Genomic DNA, 13,935 nt, shown 5'->3' on the forward strand with positions numbered 1-13,935 from the left:
CCTCTCAACATTCAGCTCTCTTTTGTTGTTGTTGTTATTTAGTTTTTATTTCATAATCAAAAACTCTGCAATCCACCTAGGCATGGAAGGGAACAACGAAAACATGAAACCCAAAGGGAACTGCAGTGAGAGCACAAAGATTCTAGGATACTGCAAGCAAATAGGGTGGAGGGTGCTCTCCTGAGCTACAGAAGGAATGGTCTGGTGGTGAAGGTAAAACACAAGTCAAACTTATTGGAGTTGTCCACAGTCAGCAATGGTGATCTTCTTGCTGGTCTTGCCATTCCTGGACCCAAAGTGCTCCATGGCCTCCATCATCTTCATGCCTTCTTTCACCTTGCCAAAGACCACATGCTTGCCATCCAACCACTCAGTCTTGGCAGTGCAGATGATAAACTGGGAACCTTTTGTGTTGGGTCCAGCATTTGCCATGGACAAGATGCCAGGACCTGTATGCTTTAGGATGAAGTTCTCATCATCAAATTTCTCCTCGTAGATGGACTTACCACCAGTGCCATTATGGCATGTGAAGTCACCACCCTGACATATAAACCCTGGAATAATTCTGTGACAGCAGGAAGCCTTATAACCAAATCCTTTCTCTCCAGTGCTCAGAGCATGTAAGTTTTCTGCTGTCTTTGGAATTTCGTCTGCAAACAGCTTGAAGGAGAAGCGGCCCAAGGGCTCGCCGTTGACAGTGATGTCGAACAACACGGTGGACATGGCTAATAGTATGGGGATCCCGGCGGCATCCGCAAAGCCAGCTTTCTCTTTTTCTGAACAAGGGCTTCCACTACAAGACTACTCTTGTCATTCAGTGTTGGATACTGGGTGTGGCTGCCATGGATGCATTGACCCTCTAGCCTGTAAGCAGCAGGATGGTGGGAGGCCACATTCAGGCCTGTTGGAGTCTCAGCTAGAGGAGAAATGGACATCTCCTTGCTTTGGATGTGACCCCAGGAACTGGATAGCCATCTTGTGACCATGAGCGTGAAACCAGCACAAGGACAGAAGATAAAATGAACCTCGGGCCTTGCTGACACTGCCTAGCCACTGAGTGACAGACTACTTTTTAAAGCCAATTGATGTAGTTGTGTGTTTAACTTGCAACATAAAAGATACAGTCCACCAACCTTTATTCCCAAACCCCTACCGCTCCATTTCTGTCCTCTACAGCATCAGTCCCACTGAGCACTCCCTCCTTCCTGAAACCTCCTCTCTAGGACCCACACTCACTTGGTCCTCTTTCTACCCCACTGGCCACTGCTTCTCAGTCTCCTTTCCTAGATCCTCCTCTTCTGCCCACCTTTCTCTCCACTTTCCTTCCCTTGAGTTCTAACCCAGCACCATGACCTCTGTGTTGATGGCCCCTAAATATGTATTTCCAGCCCCAGACTCCGTTTGGAGCTCCTGTGTCACATAAACCTGCCTACTCACCCTCTCTGCCTGCATGTTGCCGAGGCATTTCAAACCTAACTTCTCAAAGCCGAATGTGATCTTCCCCCTCAGTCTATTCCTCTTTCAGCCTTCACTGTCTTGGCCAAGGACTCTTTTACCCTTTCATTTACTCAAGGCTAAAACCCAGTGAGGAGTTATTGCCAATGCCTCCACATCCACCCACGTCCAGTCTTCCATCCTTTCCTTCACCTCCCCAAGCCACCACCCTGTCTGAGTCAGCATTAGCTTTTGTCTGGAAAGCTGCAACCACCTCCTAACTGGTCTGCCTACACGCACTCCTGAGTGCTTTCCAAGCCATGTGGCCTGGGTGGCCTTTCAGAAATCCAAATTTGCTATCCTTTTCCTGATGAAAATGGCTTCCCCTGACTCTCAAGAGAAAAGCCAAATACAGTATACAGCTGACCTGTCTTCTTTGGTGCTCACCTCACCCTAACCCTGCCCCTTCCCAGCTCCACATCTGGGACAAATGTTCTGTCTAGAACATTTCCCCTCTCACTCTTGCCCTAATCGTCCTTGGTTTCTCAACCTAAATGCCATCTTCCCCTCTCACTCTTGCCCTAATCGTCCTTGGTTTCTCAACCTAAATGCCATCTTCCCGAAGAGGTTCCACCCTCTCCCTACATTAGGACTCCATTAATTTCTCCTAACACTCTCTACTTCTTCTCACAGCACCTCCCATGATGTGTAATTATGTATTGATTCAAGTCACTAATATACAGTGATTATATGACTGTCTCCCCGCCTACCCGCCATTAGACTGGCAGCGTCTTGAGGTCAGGAACAGACCCAGGACACCCACTCTACTTGCCCTTAGCACTGAGCTTGGGTACAGTAAGCGCCCAAGGAATACGCTTAATTAGCTAATAAATGACTACACGAACTCATTCAAGCCCCATAAAAGCCGTAAGGTGGGCATTTCATCAGAAGCCGGGTCGGGGCGGGGGAGGGGCTCCCTCGCCCAAGATACCGGGCAAGTGGGGGAGCTGGGGCCTGACCCAAGGCAGTCCCAAGTTCTGAGCCCGGATCTCTCAGCTCCTGAGCCCTGGCTGCATGATTAAACGCTAGGGAGGGGGTGGACTTTGAGCCACGAGAAGGTTTTCCCCGAGTCCCCGGACCGTCCGCGCGGTGAAGAACTAAGCGGGTTCACCCAGAGGAACACATCCCGGCCCGCCCCGCGCTCACGAAGTAAAGATCACAATTTGCTGCATATGCATGAGGGGACCCGGCCGCGCTTCGGGGCTGTCCACACTGCGCCTGATAAAAATTATTAGGGCTTGAGGACCTCGGCGCTCCCAGAATTTTGTAAAAGTGCGTACAAAGGACTCAAAGGTGGCCTGTGGCTGATATTTAGGGGAGATGGGGCGAGGGTGAGCTCCCCTCTTCGGGCCGTGTGATCAGGCGTCTGTGGTAGGCAGCCCGATTCCAGGATGGGTCCTCGGCCGGCTCCACTAGAAGACGAAGGGGGCGTCTCCCCGGCTTCCTGCGGCGTCCGTGGCGAGCTGAGGTGGAGGTAGGCTGCGGCAGACGGCGACAGTGGCGGCGGCGCCATGGCAGGGCTTGCAGGTACCGTGGCGTCAACCTGCTTGGGGCGGGATGAGAGGCCCTCCATGCGGCCGCGCCGCCATATTGTCCCTACTGGGTCACCTTAGGCGTCGCCCGGTCCCCGTCACTGGGGTTTTCCTTCCGCATACCCCCGGGAAGGGAGGGCGCCCCTGTCCGGCTTCAGGTGATTGCTGTGATTGGACCTAACCTGGGCCTTGGGGGTCCCTTTCCAGCCCGGGGGTGGTCACAGTACTCCTGGGTGCTCGCTCCGGCCTTGTCCAAGGTCAGTGTCCTTGCAGGATGAGGCAGGCAGAGCCGGGGCACAGGGCTGGGGAGCGCGACCACCATCTCTGCGGCCCCGGGTTCCACGCAGGGTGCCCAGCTTGTGAGAGGCCTGTCACTCTGTCCCCATCAGTGTAGTTAGTTTAGTTGCTTTTTTTTGGCCGGGGCGGGGGGCGTGGGGGTGAGGGGAGAGAGGGTCTCCCGCTCGAGGCCCCGCTTCGGTGTCTGGGGTGATAGGTTGACGCTCTGCTAAGAGTCGCGGGCGCTTCTTACTCCCTCCAACTTTACATCAAGGGTGGACACCCTTTCCTTTTTCTTCTATAGACGTGGGGAGTGGCCCTCAAGGGCAGCTGAAAGAACGGAATGCCTGGCACACTAATGTCCTGGAAAGGAAGCATGGGGGATGGGAGACAGTTGCTTTTTCCTTCCCCTTTCCAAATCTCCTTTAGTTTCCTTCCAGGTCTTCGTGTCCCATTTCAGCGCTAAATGTTGGGAGACTGGGGTCTGTCCTCGGAAAGAAACAGCCTTTCTGTTTATAGGTTTGGATCGTCTTTATCCCTTTCAGGGAACTGGTGTGTTGGGGACGGCTTCTCTGCCTTGCCTGACATGGTCCAGTCATCCCGTCAGCCTTCTGGACGGCGACACCAAAGCTGGGACCAAAAAAAAGTTCCAGTTTAAGTGCTAATGCCCAAAGTGTTAGATCTTGTTTGCTTGTTTGTTTTAAATCAGAGACTAATTAATGTCAAGCAAATCTGTTAAAAGATTTGATCACGGGAAGCCTGGTCGGTTTCCAGTGACCAGGTCAATTCCATATCTGAAATTGGTCTTATTAGAGTTGCTGCCAAAACCAGTTTAACCTTTAATCTGTAATATGTTGTTTCAAAGAGGAATCTGGGTTAGGCTGCCTTTTTTTGTTGTTGTTCTCCTATCTTTGAAACACATGCATTCCATTTCAAGCCTGTCCCTGTGCGATATACCAAGAACCATGCGTTGCCTGCCTCTCTGACTTCCTGCTCTGGAAATGCTCAGGAATCTGGATCCTGCTGGGGCATGGGCCCTGTGGGAGGGCAAGTGGGGGAGGGGAGGATAAACAGGATCATTCCCAGGGAAGATGGTGACAACATGTCTCTGGGGCATATAGAGGAAGTCAGAGGTCACCAAGGGAAAAGAGATTGTTGTTTGACTAGTGTTTTGTGTATGTGCATGAGTGCACACGTTTAAATCTCTGGTGAGGGGGCCGGGGAGGGGGAGTTAACTGCAAATTCAGAATCTCCCTTTGGGGTGTTGGCTCCTGAGGAGATACACATTTCAAAATAGATATCTAGTAAATGACTCACAGCAGACCTGCTCCCCGATCCAACAGTTATCTGTTGCCCAAGCTCAAGGAACTTGCCCCTGCCCTTCCCTGACAGCAGACATCCCTTCCTTCACTGACAACGCAAATATTCCACAGATAAAGGTAACAGTGTCACGTAGCACCCTGCACCCCTAAAAGTCATGGTACCTAAACCTGCCACCTCTGGGCTTCAGCTGGTTAGGCTAAGAAATTTAACATCCTGGAGCATTAGTCTCAAGGGTCTCTCACCTGTTGCTGGAGTCCCACAGAGCCATTCTCAACCCCTTCCCAATTGATCTGCTCTGTCCTTGGCCTTGTGGGGGGCAAAATCTTCTGGGAGCAATGACAGTTTAGGCAAAGGGGGCATTCAGCACTGTGACTAAGGGCTGTGCAATAAAATACTAGGCATTTTCAATTCTTCCCATTGCTCTCTATCAGAATAAAATGTTTAATGGTATAGTTTGTGGAAAAAATTTTATAAACAAGGTGTGTTTGGACCATCTAAGCATTGCTTGGCATTGCACTGGATGGAAAGTGAATGCATTGTCTTCTCTGGTGGGTTGTTTGCTGCCAGAACATGAGGTTTTGTGGGTGGAGAATGCAAATGGGGAGTGGACATTGCACATTGAAGCCCACACATGCAGGTGCAGGCCACCAGGGCAGCCCTTGCCTGGAAATCTGTCATCTCACCTTGTCACACTCACAACCCTGCTGATGGATGGATGGAGGAAAAGGGCTTTGCCAAGATGATATGGAAAACTCTGGGGCTACAAGCAGCCTCTTGTTTTCTAAGTGGGGGCACAGGAGGTGCTGTGTCCAGAGCAGCCAGCTCTTACCATGCTGCTTTGGTCCACCTCCCTGAAATCTACCTTGTCCCTTGGGCTGAGGTTAGAGCATCAGGGGCAGTGGGGCTATGGGCATACCCCTCAAAAGCTCCAAAGGGAGGGTCAGCCTTCATTGAGAACACATGTTGGTATGTTCATGATTCTGTGGGTTTAGTGTGGAAAACCACAGAAACTCCCAGTTCTGAGGCCTGCCAAGATAGGGGTTCAGAAGGGAGGAGGTGTGGGCATTGCCTGCTGATGAGTCACACTGGGGTGAGAGGAGACCTGCCTCACCTTCAGGCTATGGTAGCAGCTATAGCCACCCAGCCTAAGAAAGATGAAGTCTCAGATTGCACATCCTCTCTGAGTCCTGATGAGTCCTGATTGCCACTGCGACGACAGTTTCTAGCATGTCAGGGTTCACTGGCATCTCAGAGGCCCTCTTAGAGAGGGAAACTGAAGATGAAGGGTATAAGGTGACATGTCCAGGTTCCCTAGGCTGATTGATGGCAAAGCCAAGACCAGAACTGGGATCTGCACCTCCCCACCCCTATAATTCTCTGATACCGAATGAAGTTTTAGATGTCTTTAGAGGTGCTGGTGACTGGGGGGCTTGCTTAGGGGAAGGAAACATGGTCAGGCTTAAGGGGGCAAGGTACTTTGTGCTCCAGAAGTATTTGTGACAGCTGTGACTAAGGGATTCGAAGAAGTGGCAGGAAGAGAGATTTATGGCCCTCCAACTCCCTCCCTTGGTGTTGACCCAGCAACAGGTGTGTGGTGACAGGGACACATAAAGCCAGAGACAAGGCTGAACAGGCGGCAGGGCCATTTGGTGAGACAGTCAGCTGACCCTGTGTAGAAAGAGCCCTGACTCACTGGGGAGTGGGAGAGGAAGACAAGTCCGAGGCCGAGCAGCCAGCCCACTGCCTACCCTGACATGATGGCAGGGGAGAGCCCAGGGCCAGGGACCTGGTAAGCATCCCTAAGAATAAGGAGGCTGGTGCTGGGAAAAGCAGAAATCCAGTATTGGGGAGAGAGGTTTCTGGGATGAGGTGGGGCCAGGAGACCCTGCAGAGTCGCAGGGCCAGGCAGATTGTCTTTGTAGTGGTCCTGGTGGATATGGGGCCTGCAGCATTAAGCTGGGTGGAGAAGATGCCACACTGCACCTCTTATCCCATACTCATTGTCTAAGCCAATGTCTACCCTGCCCAGTACTCATTTCCTTGGGGCTCCTGGATGGAGACCTGGAGTAAGGCTTTGTGTTCTGAAATCACCCCCTTGGTCCCTAGTACCTCTTTGGAGGGCTACTGCCACCTTTTTCCCCTCCTCTCATCTTTCCCAAAGTGATTACCTGCTTTGGCCCCTTCTCCTAAGACCACAAGTAAAGCACCTATCCCTTTGGGGAGGGGGAAGTGGTCCCTTATTCCCGGACCACAAGTGAAGATGTCAGCCTTTCTCATTGGGGAGGGGGGGAAATGGTCCTTTATCACAGGACAGCATTGAGATGAGGTTGGGTGTGTGAGGGGCCCAGCTTATTGCAATTTTGATGGCCCTCCTTTTCCTCCCTCCCCCAAGCAGAGTGCCTGTTCCACAATGGGCACATCAGCTGAGTCTTAGAAGTGTGTGTTGATGCCGCTAAAGAAATCACAAGAGACAAAGTTTTGGCGCGCCTCCACTGCCCCGCAGGGTCCTGGGACACTGTGCGAGACAGGGGAGGTACTTTTTTTTATTTTTTGTAGAGGTGGTCCCTGTCCTCCAGGAGCTTACAATCTAGCTGGGGAGACACAACTAATGCACACTTAAACAATCAGTACAATTAGCGATTACCACAATATTGACCACAACTGCGTGAGACCAGGGAAAAGCAAGATCAGTGAGGGGCAAGGGGGATTCAGAGAAAGTGTTTTAGTAAAGGTGGGATTCATTTCCTTTTACTGCTTGAATAGTTCCAAATCAAGTGACACATTATTTTGGAGTAGGGTGGGCTTGAGAGGCAGTGAGGAGGAAAGGGGAATCGAGGGAGCAAATGCAGCAAGGCTGGAATGCAAGTGCCCTAGGCAAGGGACAGCGAGAGGGCCCCACTGTATTTCTTAACCACCCTCCTTCCTCAACTGTGCCCTCCAGTCCCGCCACACAGGCACGCGGTTGGTGCTGCACCAAGATTCAGGGCTTCGGCTGGCGATGTCAGAGCGTCCATTCTGCTGGCTGGTGTGGTGTTTGGATCTCCATGGTGGGGCCTGCTGGCATGGCCCTGGCTTCGGGGCTGGGATGGCGCTGTCCCAACTTTGTCCAGATCAGAATGCGGTGCCTATGCCCAAATCTCAGGGGTCTGCTCCCCCTATCCCCCCTCCTCTCCCGACCCTGCCCCTTGGTGGGACTGGTGCAAAGGGGTTGGGAAGGGATCTGGTATCTTCCTCATTGTCGGTACTGCTTCTCCAGGGGTCTACTGGCCCCTCACTGACCTTGCCAAGTGCTCCTCTGGCGAGGGAGCACAGGGGACCCCCCATTCCTGTGCGGCACTAGCTCCCGTGCTGGCTGAGATGCACAGGAGCACCTGATGATACGGCCGCCCAGGGCTGGGAGCTGGGGCCTCAGTTGGGGGCTCGCTGCCTGCGCTCCCCCAACACCTGCCGCCCGGTCCGCGACACCGTGTACGCCAGCTTCTGCAGGGAGTACCTGAACACCTGCGGCGAGAAACCCAGGACCCACCCTTAGTGGAGAGCACCCACAGCATGTCTGTGGTGCTGCCGTGCCCACCCCCGCCCCACCCCCTGCCCCGCCCGCCCATCCAGCGTAGGCTGGAGAGGCGGGCGCGGGCGCAGCTTGTCCACGAGTCAGGGCAGCTGGAGCTTTTCCAACTGTGCTGAGAGCTGCATGGCGGCAAGCTGATTGGACCCACAACTTAGGTATACCTCACTTCTCGCAATGGGCTGTGTCCCTGGAGGATTTCGAAAAGCGAATCCTACCCAGTAAATGCAGCATTCCAGGAACACCTTGAAGGAAATATGCGATTCCTTTGGCAAAGGATTCCTTTAGCAGGGAATTCTTCCTGCAAAGGGAGCTTTTAGGGTAAATGGTTTTATGGGCAAAGCGCTTTCTTTTGATTTATCTCTTTTTACACAAAGCGCTTTTGCCTCTTTTTGATTTTTTTTTTTCGTAAAGCAATTATCCTTTTTTGGAAGCGCCTTTTTCCCCTTATATTTTTCTCTCGAGGGGGTTTTTTCTCTAATTTTTTTCTTGAAAGCGTTTTTGCCCAATTCATTTATTTCTGTTAGCTCCCTTGTCTAATTTTTTTCTGCAGTGCGTTTTTAATCTAATGCATTTTTTTTTCTGCCAAGTGCTTTTCTCCGATTTATTTTTCCTGCAATGCGCGTCTTTCTCTTTTCCTGTGAACTACTTTTTCTCTAATTCGTTGTAGGGTTTTTTTTGTTTTGGTTTGGTTTGGTTTTTTTTGCGAAGTAATTTTTATTTTTTCTGAGAAGTGCCTTTTTCTAACTTATTTTTTGTTTCACCCCCGCAAGCGCTATATGTTTTTTTAAATAAAATTTCTCCGCAATGCGCAATTTTTTAAGGTGGAAAATTTTCACTCTGCGAGCTGTAAAGTCTTGCAACACAGTAGTGCCCCGCCTCCCTCCTGGGGTCGAGTCCGGGTGTAGCGGGTTTTTCTTACCGCGTAGGTCGCTAAAAGCCTGGGTGATCGTCCGCAGCGGTCGCCCGCCGCGCCCCGAGTCTTTGTTCCCGGGCAGGCGCGGGCGCACTAGGGAGGGTCAGCGCGAGGAGGACAGCGCAGGGAATGGGCAGGGGGCGCGCGGTGCCGGCAGCGGCACTTTGGCAGGCAGGGATCGCGGCAATCGGAATAGGACGGTCCGGGAGGCGGCAATCGCGACGCGGTCTTGTGGGTTCTGGGGGCGCGAGTTGGGAACCCTCTCCCACCCGAAACCCTGGCACACTTACCTGCAGCAGCACACGGAAGATGTACCAGCCGATGATGAGCAGTTCAGCCGAGGCTGCCGCCACTGCCGCCATGGTTCCGAGAGTGGTAGGTGGGTGGTCGAGAGAGAGGGTTTGCCGAGAACCGCTGGTCTTGGAGTCCGCTGTTGGGCGCACTGCCGCAGCCGAGGTGGCCGCGCCTTAAGTACCCGCCCGCCACTTAAGTGCGCATGCGCGCCTTGGGGGGGTGTTTATGAGGAGGGGTGGCTGGGGGCGCTCCTCATTCGCCAGGAGAGGAAAAAAATAATCCATCTGCTCTTTCCATACCGACCCCCGCCTCCTGAGTTCCATCTTAGCCCCCTTCCAGAAGATTCCGCCGTGCTTTTGGATTTTGCTTTAAAATGGAGGGGTACCACGACTCTGGATAGAGTACAAGGCGAGGATGGGGGTGCAGGTCTCTTAGTGTGGCGCCCTTCTCCCCAGTCCCTGGCCTGCAAATTTGAGCTCAGACCCCGGTGCCACTCCAGAGCCTACTTTGGGGATGGATGGAAAACAGAAATTAGGGAGGGGTCATCTGCCCCATAGAGCAAAAAAAATGGTGCCCCTTTCAGAAGCCTCGGCATAATAGAACCATGCTCGGCGCTCTTTTCCTAATACTGAATGAGTTTTAAGCCCAGGTCCTCTGCTTCATGAGTGTCCCTGAGCGCGTAACCCGTCTGATTCTTTACATCTCTCTTACGTTAGCGAGGAGATGAGGATCTGCGGTGGAGGTCGCTACCGTAGGGAGCTGAGCCAGGGCACTGCGCTTTGGGCGCAAAAGCAGTAGTCACCTGGTATCTGTGGGAGGGATACAGGAAGGATTGGCGCCCTTCGTATGCGCGGAAGGAATGAGCTCTCTACGGAGAAGTGGTTGGAATATGCTCGGGGATAGTTTTCTGCTGGACAGGTCGTTTCGACCTCTGTCTTCCGCCCCCCTCCCCCAAGCCCTGGTAGGTCGGCCTTAGCCGCTGGTTCTTTGTACCCGTTGCGCTGGGCGGCTGGATCACCGAACGGGATTTCGCTACCGCTACTGGAGAGTTGTGGCTACCGCAGCCCCATTTCCAAGTGAGGTGGGTCCCTTTCAGACCGCCCGTCTTGTGGGTCCCTCGCACAACGCAGATTTTGCAGACGGGAAGACCGGAATGCGGTTTGTGAGTGTGGTCCCCGCGCACCGGTGGCCAGCCGAAAGCACCTCTTTACAGCAAGCTGCCTTTTGCCCAGGGGCCAACTGGCATTTGCCCCTATGTGGATAGAAAATTAATTTTCGTTAAAAGCTCCTAGAGGTCAGGTTCTGTACAGTGCCAGCAGCAGATGGAGGTGTAATGATCCAAGCGACTTCAGTTTGGACAAAGTAGCATAGTGACTTTTTTTCTACATTGACTTTCGGAGAAGTTGGCAGGTTCTGGCAAAGTGACGCCGGGCTATTTGAAAAAGGCAAGCTTAGCCTAGGCTGCCATCTTAAAATATTTCGAGGCTGCAGCTGCCTCAGTATCCTTTGCCTGTGGTCTGGTGGCCGGCAGTGCGCCGCTAACAGCTTTAACTCGGCACTCAGTGCCTGAGCACCTATGGCTGTGAGAGATGCTAGATACAGAACCCTGTCCTTACCACGTGGGGGCACAGCAGGGAGCCCTTGGTAGTCCTTTGGCAACCACTGGGCGGTATTGTGAGGTCTGGGCCCCTTGAGGACGGGCTGCAGCCCCAGGAGGCGATACATGATCTCTGCTGGGCAGGGCCCAGGCAAAGCCAGTCCACTGTGTGAAACCGTGCCAAAGAGCCCTCTCCCTGATGCCCCAGGAGAAGCCCCGGGGAGACATCCCAGGAAGCTTCCCGAATTAGTGACTTGGAGAGGAGTAGAACTTTCACGGGTGGGCAGGGAGGAAAGGGCATTTCACATTTGCTGTTGTTAACCATGATCCATTTTCCCAAATAAGTATACATTCTGTTCCTGTTTTTTTTTTTTTTTTTTTTGTATGTGTGTTTGTCTGTCTGTCTGTTCTTTGTCTGTTTGTCTGTTGTGTTGACTTTTCTCTTCAGGATCCCTGCTGCCTTGGTGATCCCGGGCTGACAGCCAGAGAGCACAGCGGCTCAGCTCCTGGAGAGTGAGGGTTGAAGAAAGCGGAGGGCAGCCGCCTGCGCCCGCTGGCTCCCATTAGGTCGGTTCCTGCAGCGGTGCCCGGCAGCCTTGGTGAAGGCCCTGCCCGGCAGAGATCATGTATTGCCTCCAGTGGCTGCTGCCCGTCCTCCTCATCCCCAAGCCCCTCAACCCCGCCCTGTGGTTCAGCCACTCCATGTTCATGGGCTTCTACCTGCTCAGCTTCCTCCTGGAACGGAAGCCTTGCACAATTTGTGCCTTGGTTTTCCTGGCAGCCCTTTTCCTTATCTGCTATAGCTGCTGGGGAAACTGTTTCCTGTACCACTGCTCCGATTCACCGCTTCCAGAATCGGCGCATGATCCCGGCGTTGTGGGCACCTAACGGCCTGCCCTGTTAGCTTTCCAAGGAAGCAGAAGACGGGAGGGGAGGCATTGACATAGGTCATAAAGCATTGGAGTTTCAAATCCCGCAGCCTCGCGGGTGTCACATTCCTGACGGCGCCTTTTTGGCCTGTGATGTTTTATCCTTATAATGTGAATAATGGCACTGACCGGTGCTTTTATTGTAAAGTCCTATAGTCGTGGGTGGTCTTGTGGTTGTGTGTGTTCTGTCCCCATCTAGGTCCTGGCTGGCCGCATGACCACCCCCCTCGCCTCATTACTGCGAGGAGTCTGGGCCCATCCTGGTCAACCGCCCCAATGTGACCTGGGGCAGATAAAATGCCAGTCTCATTGTCACCTCTGTGATCCCTCCTTGTCAGGGTCTCCTTCCTTCCCAGAATGTTACTGACTCAGTCCCTCTCCTGGTTTCCCTTTACTTCTCTTCTACCCTTTTCCTTTTTTTGGGGGAGTACCTGTCCAAGACAGGGCTCATTTTTGCACTTATCTCAAATTTGAAGAGATTGCTGACGCCCGAGAGCCTCGCTTTTTCATCCTTCTTTCCTTGTTCAGCAGGCTAGACAGAAACATGTCTTGACTGTTTGTTGTCCACAAATCTTCAGTATTTTCTCCACTTCATTTTTAAGAAAGGAAGCAACAGATAGATGTTGCTCTTTCACCTGGGTGTCTGGGCTCATGCTTTCCTGCCCAGCCTCACTTCCTTTGCCCTTCCTCCTGCCTTTCTTAACTGTTCCAAGGAGGGGGGCCTCATTGTGTCTCCCGTGCATGCTCTGCAGCATTGAAGTATGGTGTGTTCACGTAGTTCTAGCAGTCCCCAGCTGAGTGAGTGGGAGAGGACCTGTGTGTTTCATAACAGCCATGATCCCCTTGATAGATGTTTGGATATTTTTTGGTGTGCCCTGTGCGTGTGTGTGTGTACAAATACATGTGTATATTCCTTTTAAAGAAGCTTTATCGAACATGTTCTGATTTTGAGGTTTAGCAATAGCTAGCTATATATGGTAGGTGCCGCTACAGTTTTTATTTAGCATGGGGATTGCAGAGTGCCAGCACACTGGACTCCGAGGTGATTCAGACAAGACAGGGGAGCAGTGGCCATCATCCTCCCGCCAGGGGCTTCTCCGTTCCTGCGCATATAGACTGTACATTATGAAGAATACCCAGGAAGACTGTGTGACTGTCACTTGCTGCTTTTTCTGCGCTTCAGTAACAAGTGTTGGCAAACGAGACTTTCTCCTGGCCCCTGCCTACTGGAGATCAGCATGCCTGTCCTTTCAGTCTGATCCATCCATCTCTCTCTTGCCTGAGGAGAAAGAGAGATGGGCCAGGCAGAGAACAGAACTGGAGGCAGTTCATCTAGGGAATGGGACTGTGAGGCCATACTTGTGAAACGTTTGGACTGCTATTCTAGAGCTTTTATTTGGTGTGTTCGTTGCACAGCTGTTTGAAATGTTTAATAAAGCTTTATAAACTTTACTTTGTGGTTTTATGTGGCTGCAGTCCATTTGGGTCGTGGTGTTGGATTTCGGAGTTGGTGGGGGGCAGGGGGAAGCATGGAGGGGCTGAGTCCTTGGCGCCAGAGTACCTTAGCCCGAAAATTTGATCTGCTTTCTGGAGAGCAGATGGTGGGGATGGGGGAGGGGGAGCAGGGGGCAGGACAGGCGATGAACAGGAGGGAGTCTGAAAGTTTTCAGAGATGAGACATTTGCGTTTCTCAGCTCCCATGGCTTCTCGCCTGAAATTGTTTCCCTCCATAGGAGATTTGAGTAACCGATCCCTTGACAAACAACTTAAGACAGCTGGAGCTCTAATCATCAAGGATTTTTATGGTGCTGCTTTTGAAGTAAAAATAGTGAAACCCCTTATGGCATTTCAAGTGGAAAAATAAATAAGATTGGCTGTCCAATCAGCCGGACGTAAGGTGATGGCTAGAAGTGCCGAGAGTGGTGTGGTTCCATGTTGTAGATAGGCACGTGCTCCCATGGCCATGACCTTTGAGGCAATGTAGGCTAGTTTGTCAGGTCCTGTGCTGG

At 52.2% G+C, this 13,935-nt stretch overlaps 2 protein-coding genes and 1 pseudogene across 11 annotated transcripts; 1 reads left to right on the plus strand and 2 right to left on the minus strand.

The window, feature by feature from the left end:
* Positions 1 to 212: 212 nt before the first annotated feature.
* On the minus strand, positions 213 to 723 carry LOC112632475 (annotated as a pseudogene).
* Positions 724 to 2,834: 2,111 nt separating this feature from the next.
* BLCAP (BLCAP, apoptosis inducing factor) lies at positions 2,835 to 13,378 on the plus strand. Of its 7 annotated transcripts, none has more exons than XM_025398354.1 (2): positions 2,835 to 3,021; positions 11,446 to 13,378. In XM_025398354.1, the coding sequence occupies exon 2, from the start codon at positions 11,622 to 11,624 to the stop codon at positions 11,883 to 11,885; it is 264 nt and encodes an 87-aa protein (XP_025254139.1). In that variant the 5' UTR covers positions 2,835 to 3,021; positions 11,446 to 11,621; the 3' UTR covers positions 11,886 to 13,378. The 7 variants fall into 7 exon arrangements, with proteins under 7 accessions (XP_025254139.1, XP_025254140.1, XP_025254143.1 ...); XM_025398355.1 differs by lacking the exon at positions 2,835 to 3,021 and adding an exon at positions 3,049 to 3,240; XM_025398358.1 differs by lacking the exon at positions 2,835 to 3,021 and adding an exon at positions 3,049 to 3,184.
* Positions 7,102 to 9,592, minus strand: NNAT (neuronatin). 4 transcript variants are annotated; one of them, XM_025398350.1, is made up of 3 exons: positions 9,397 to 9,592; positions 8,360 to 8,435; positions 7,102 to 8,126 (listed from the first exon to the last, which is right to left on the minus strand). In XM_025398350.1, exons 1-3 carry the CDS (start codon positions 9,466 to 9,468, stop codon positions 7,897 to 7,899), a joined length of 378 nt encoding a protein of 125 aa, XP_025254135.1. In that variant the 5' UTR covers positions 9,469 to 9,592; the 3' UTR covers positions 7,102 to 7,896. The 4 variants fall into 4 exon arrangements, with proteins under 4 accessions (XP_025254135.1, XP_025254137.1, XP_025254138.1 ...); XM_025398352.1 differs by having other exon boundaries at positions 8,355 to 8,435; XM_025398353.1 differs by lacking the exon at positions 8,360 to 8,435.
* Positions 13,379 to 13,935: the final 557 nt, after the last annotated feature.

The sequence above is a fragment of the Theropithecus gelada genome, chromosome 10 (genome assembly GCF_003255815.1).
Source record: "Theropithecus gelada isolate Dixy chromosome 10, Tgel_1.0, whole genome shotgun sequence".
In the NCBI taxonomy this organism is placed as follows: Eukaryota; Metazoa; Chordata; class Mammalia; order Primates; family Cercopithecidae; genus Theropithecus; species Theropithecus gelada.

Excerpts from the sequence above, each read along its gene's own strand:
- NNAT (XM_025398350.1), bottom strand. The coding sequence starts at position 9,468 with ATGGCGGCAGTGGCGGCAGCCTCGGCTGAACTGCTCATCATCGGCTGG. Across the intron at positions 8,436-9,396 it reads TCTTCCGTGTGCTGCTGCAG|GTGTTCCTGGAATGCTGCAT; the intron begins GTAAGTGTGCCA and ends ATTTCCTTCAAG. Across the intron at positions 8,127-8,359 it reads GACACAGCCCATTGCGAGAA|GTGTTCAGGTACTCCCTGCA; the intron begins GTGAGGTATACC and ends TTCTCGCCGCAG.
- BLCAP (XM_025398354.1), top strand. The coding sequence starts at position 11,622 with ATGTATTGCCTCCAGTGGCTGCTGCCCGTCCTCCTCATCCCCAAGCCC.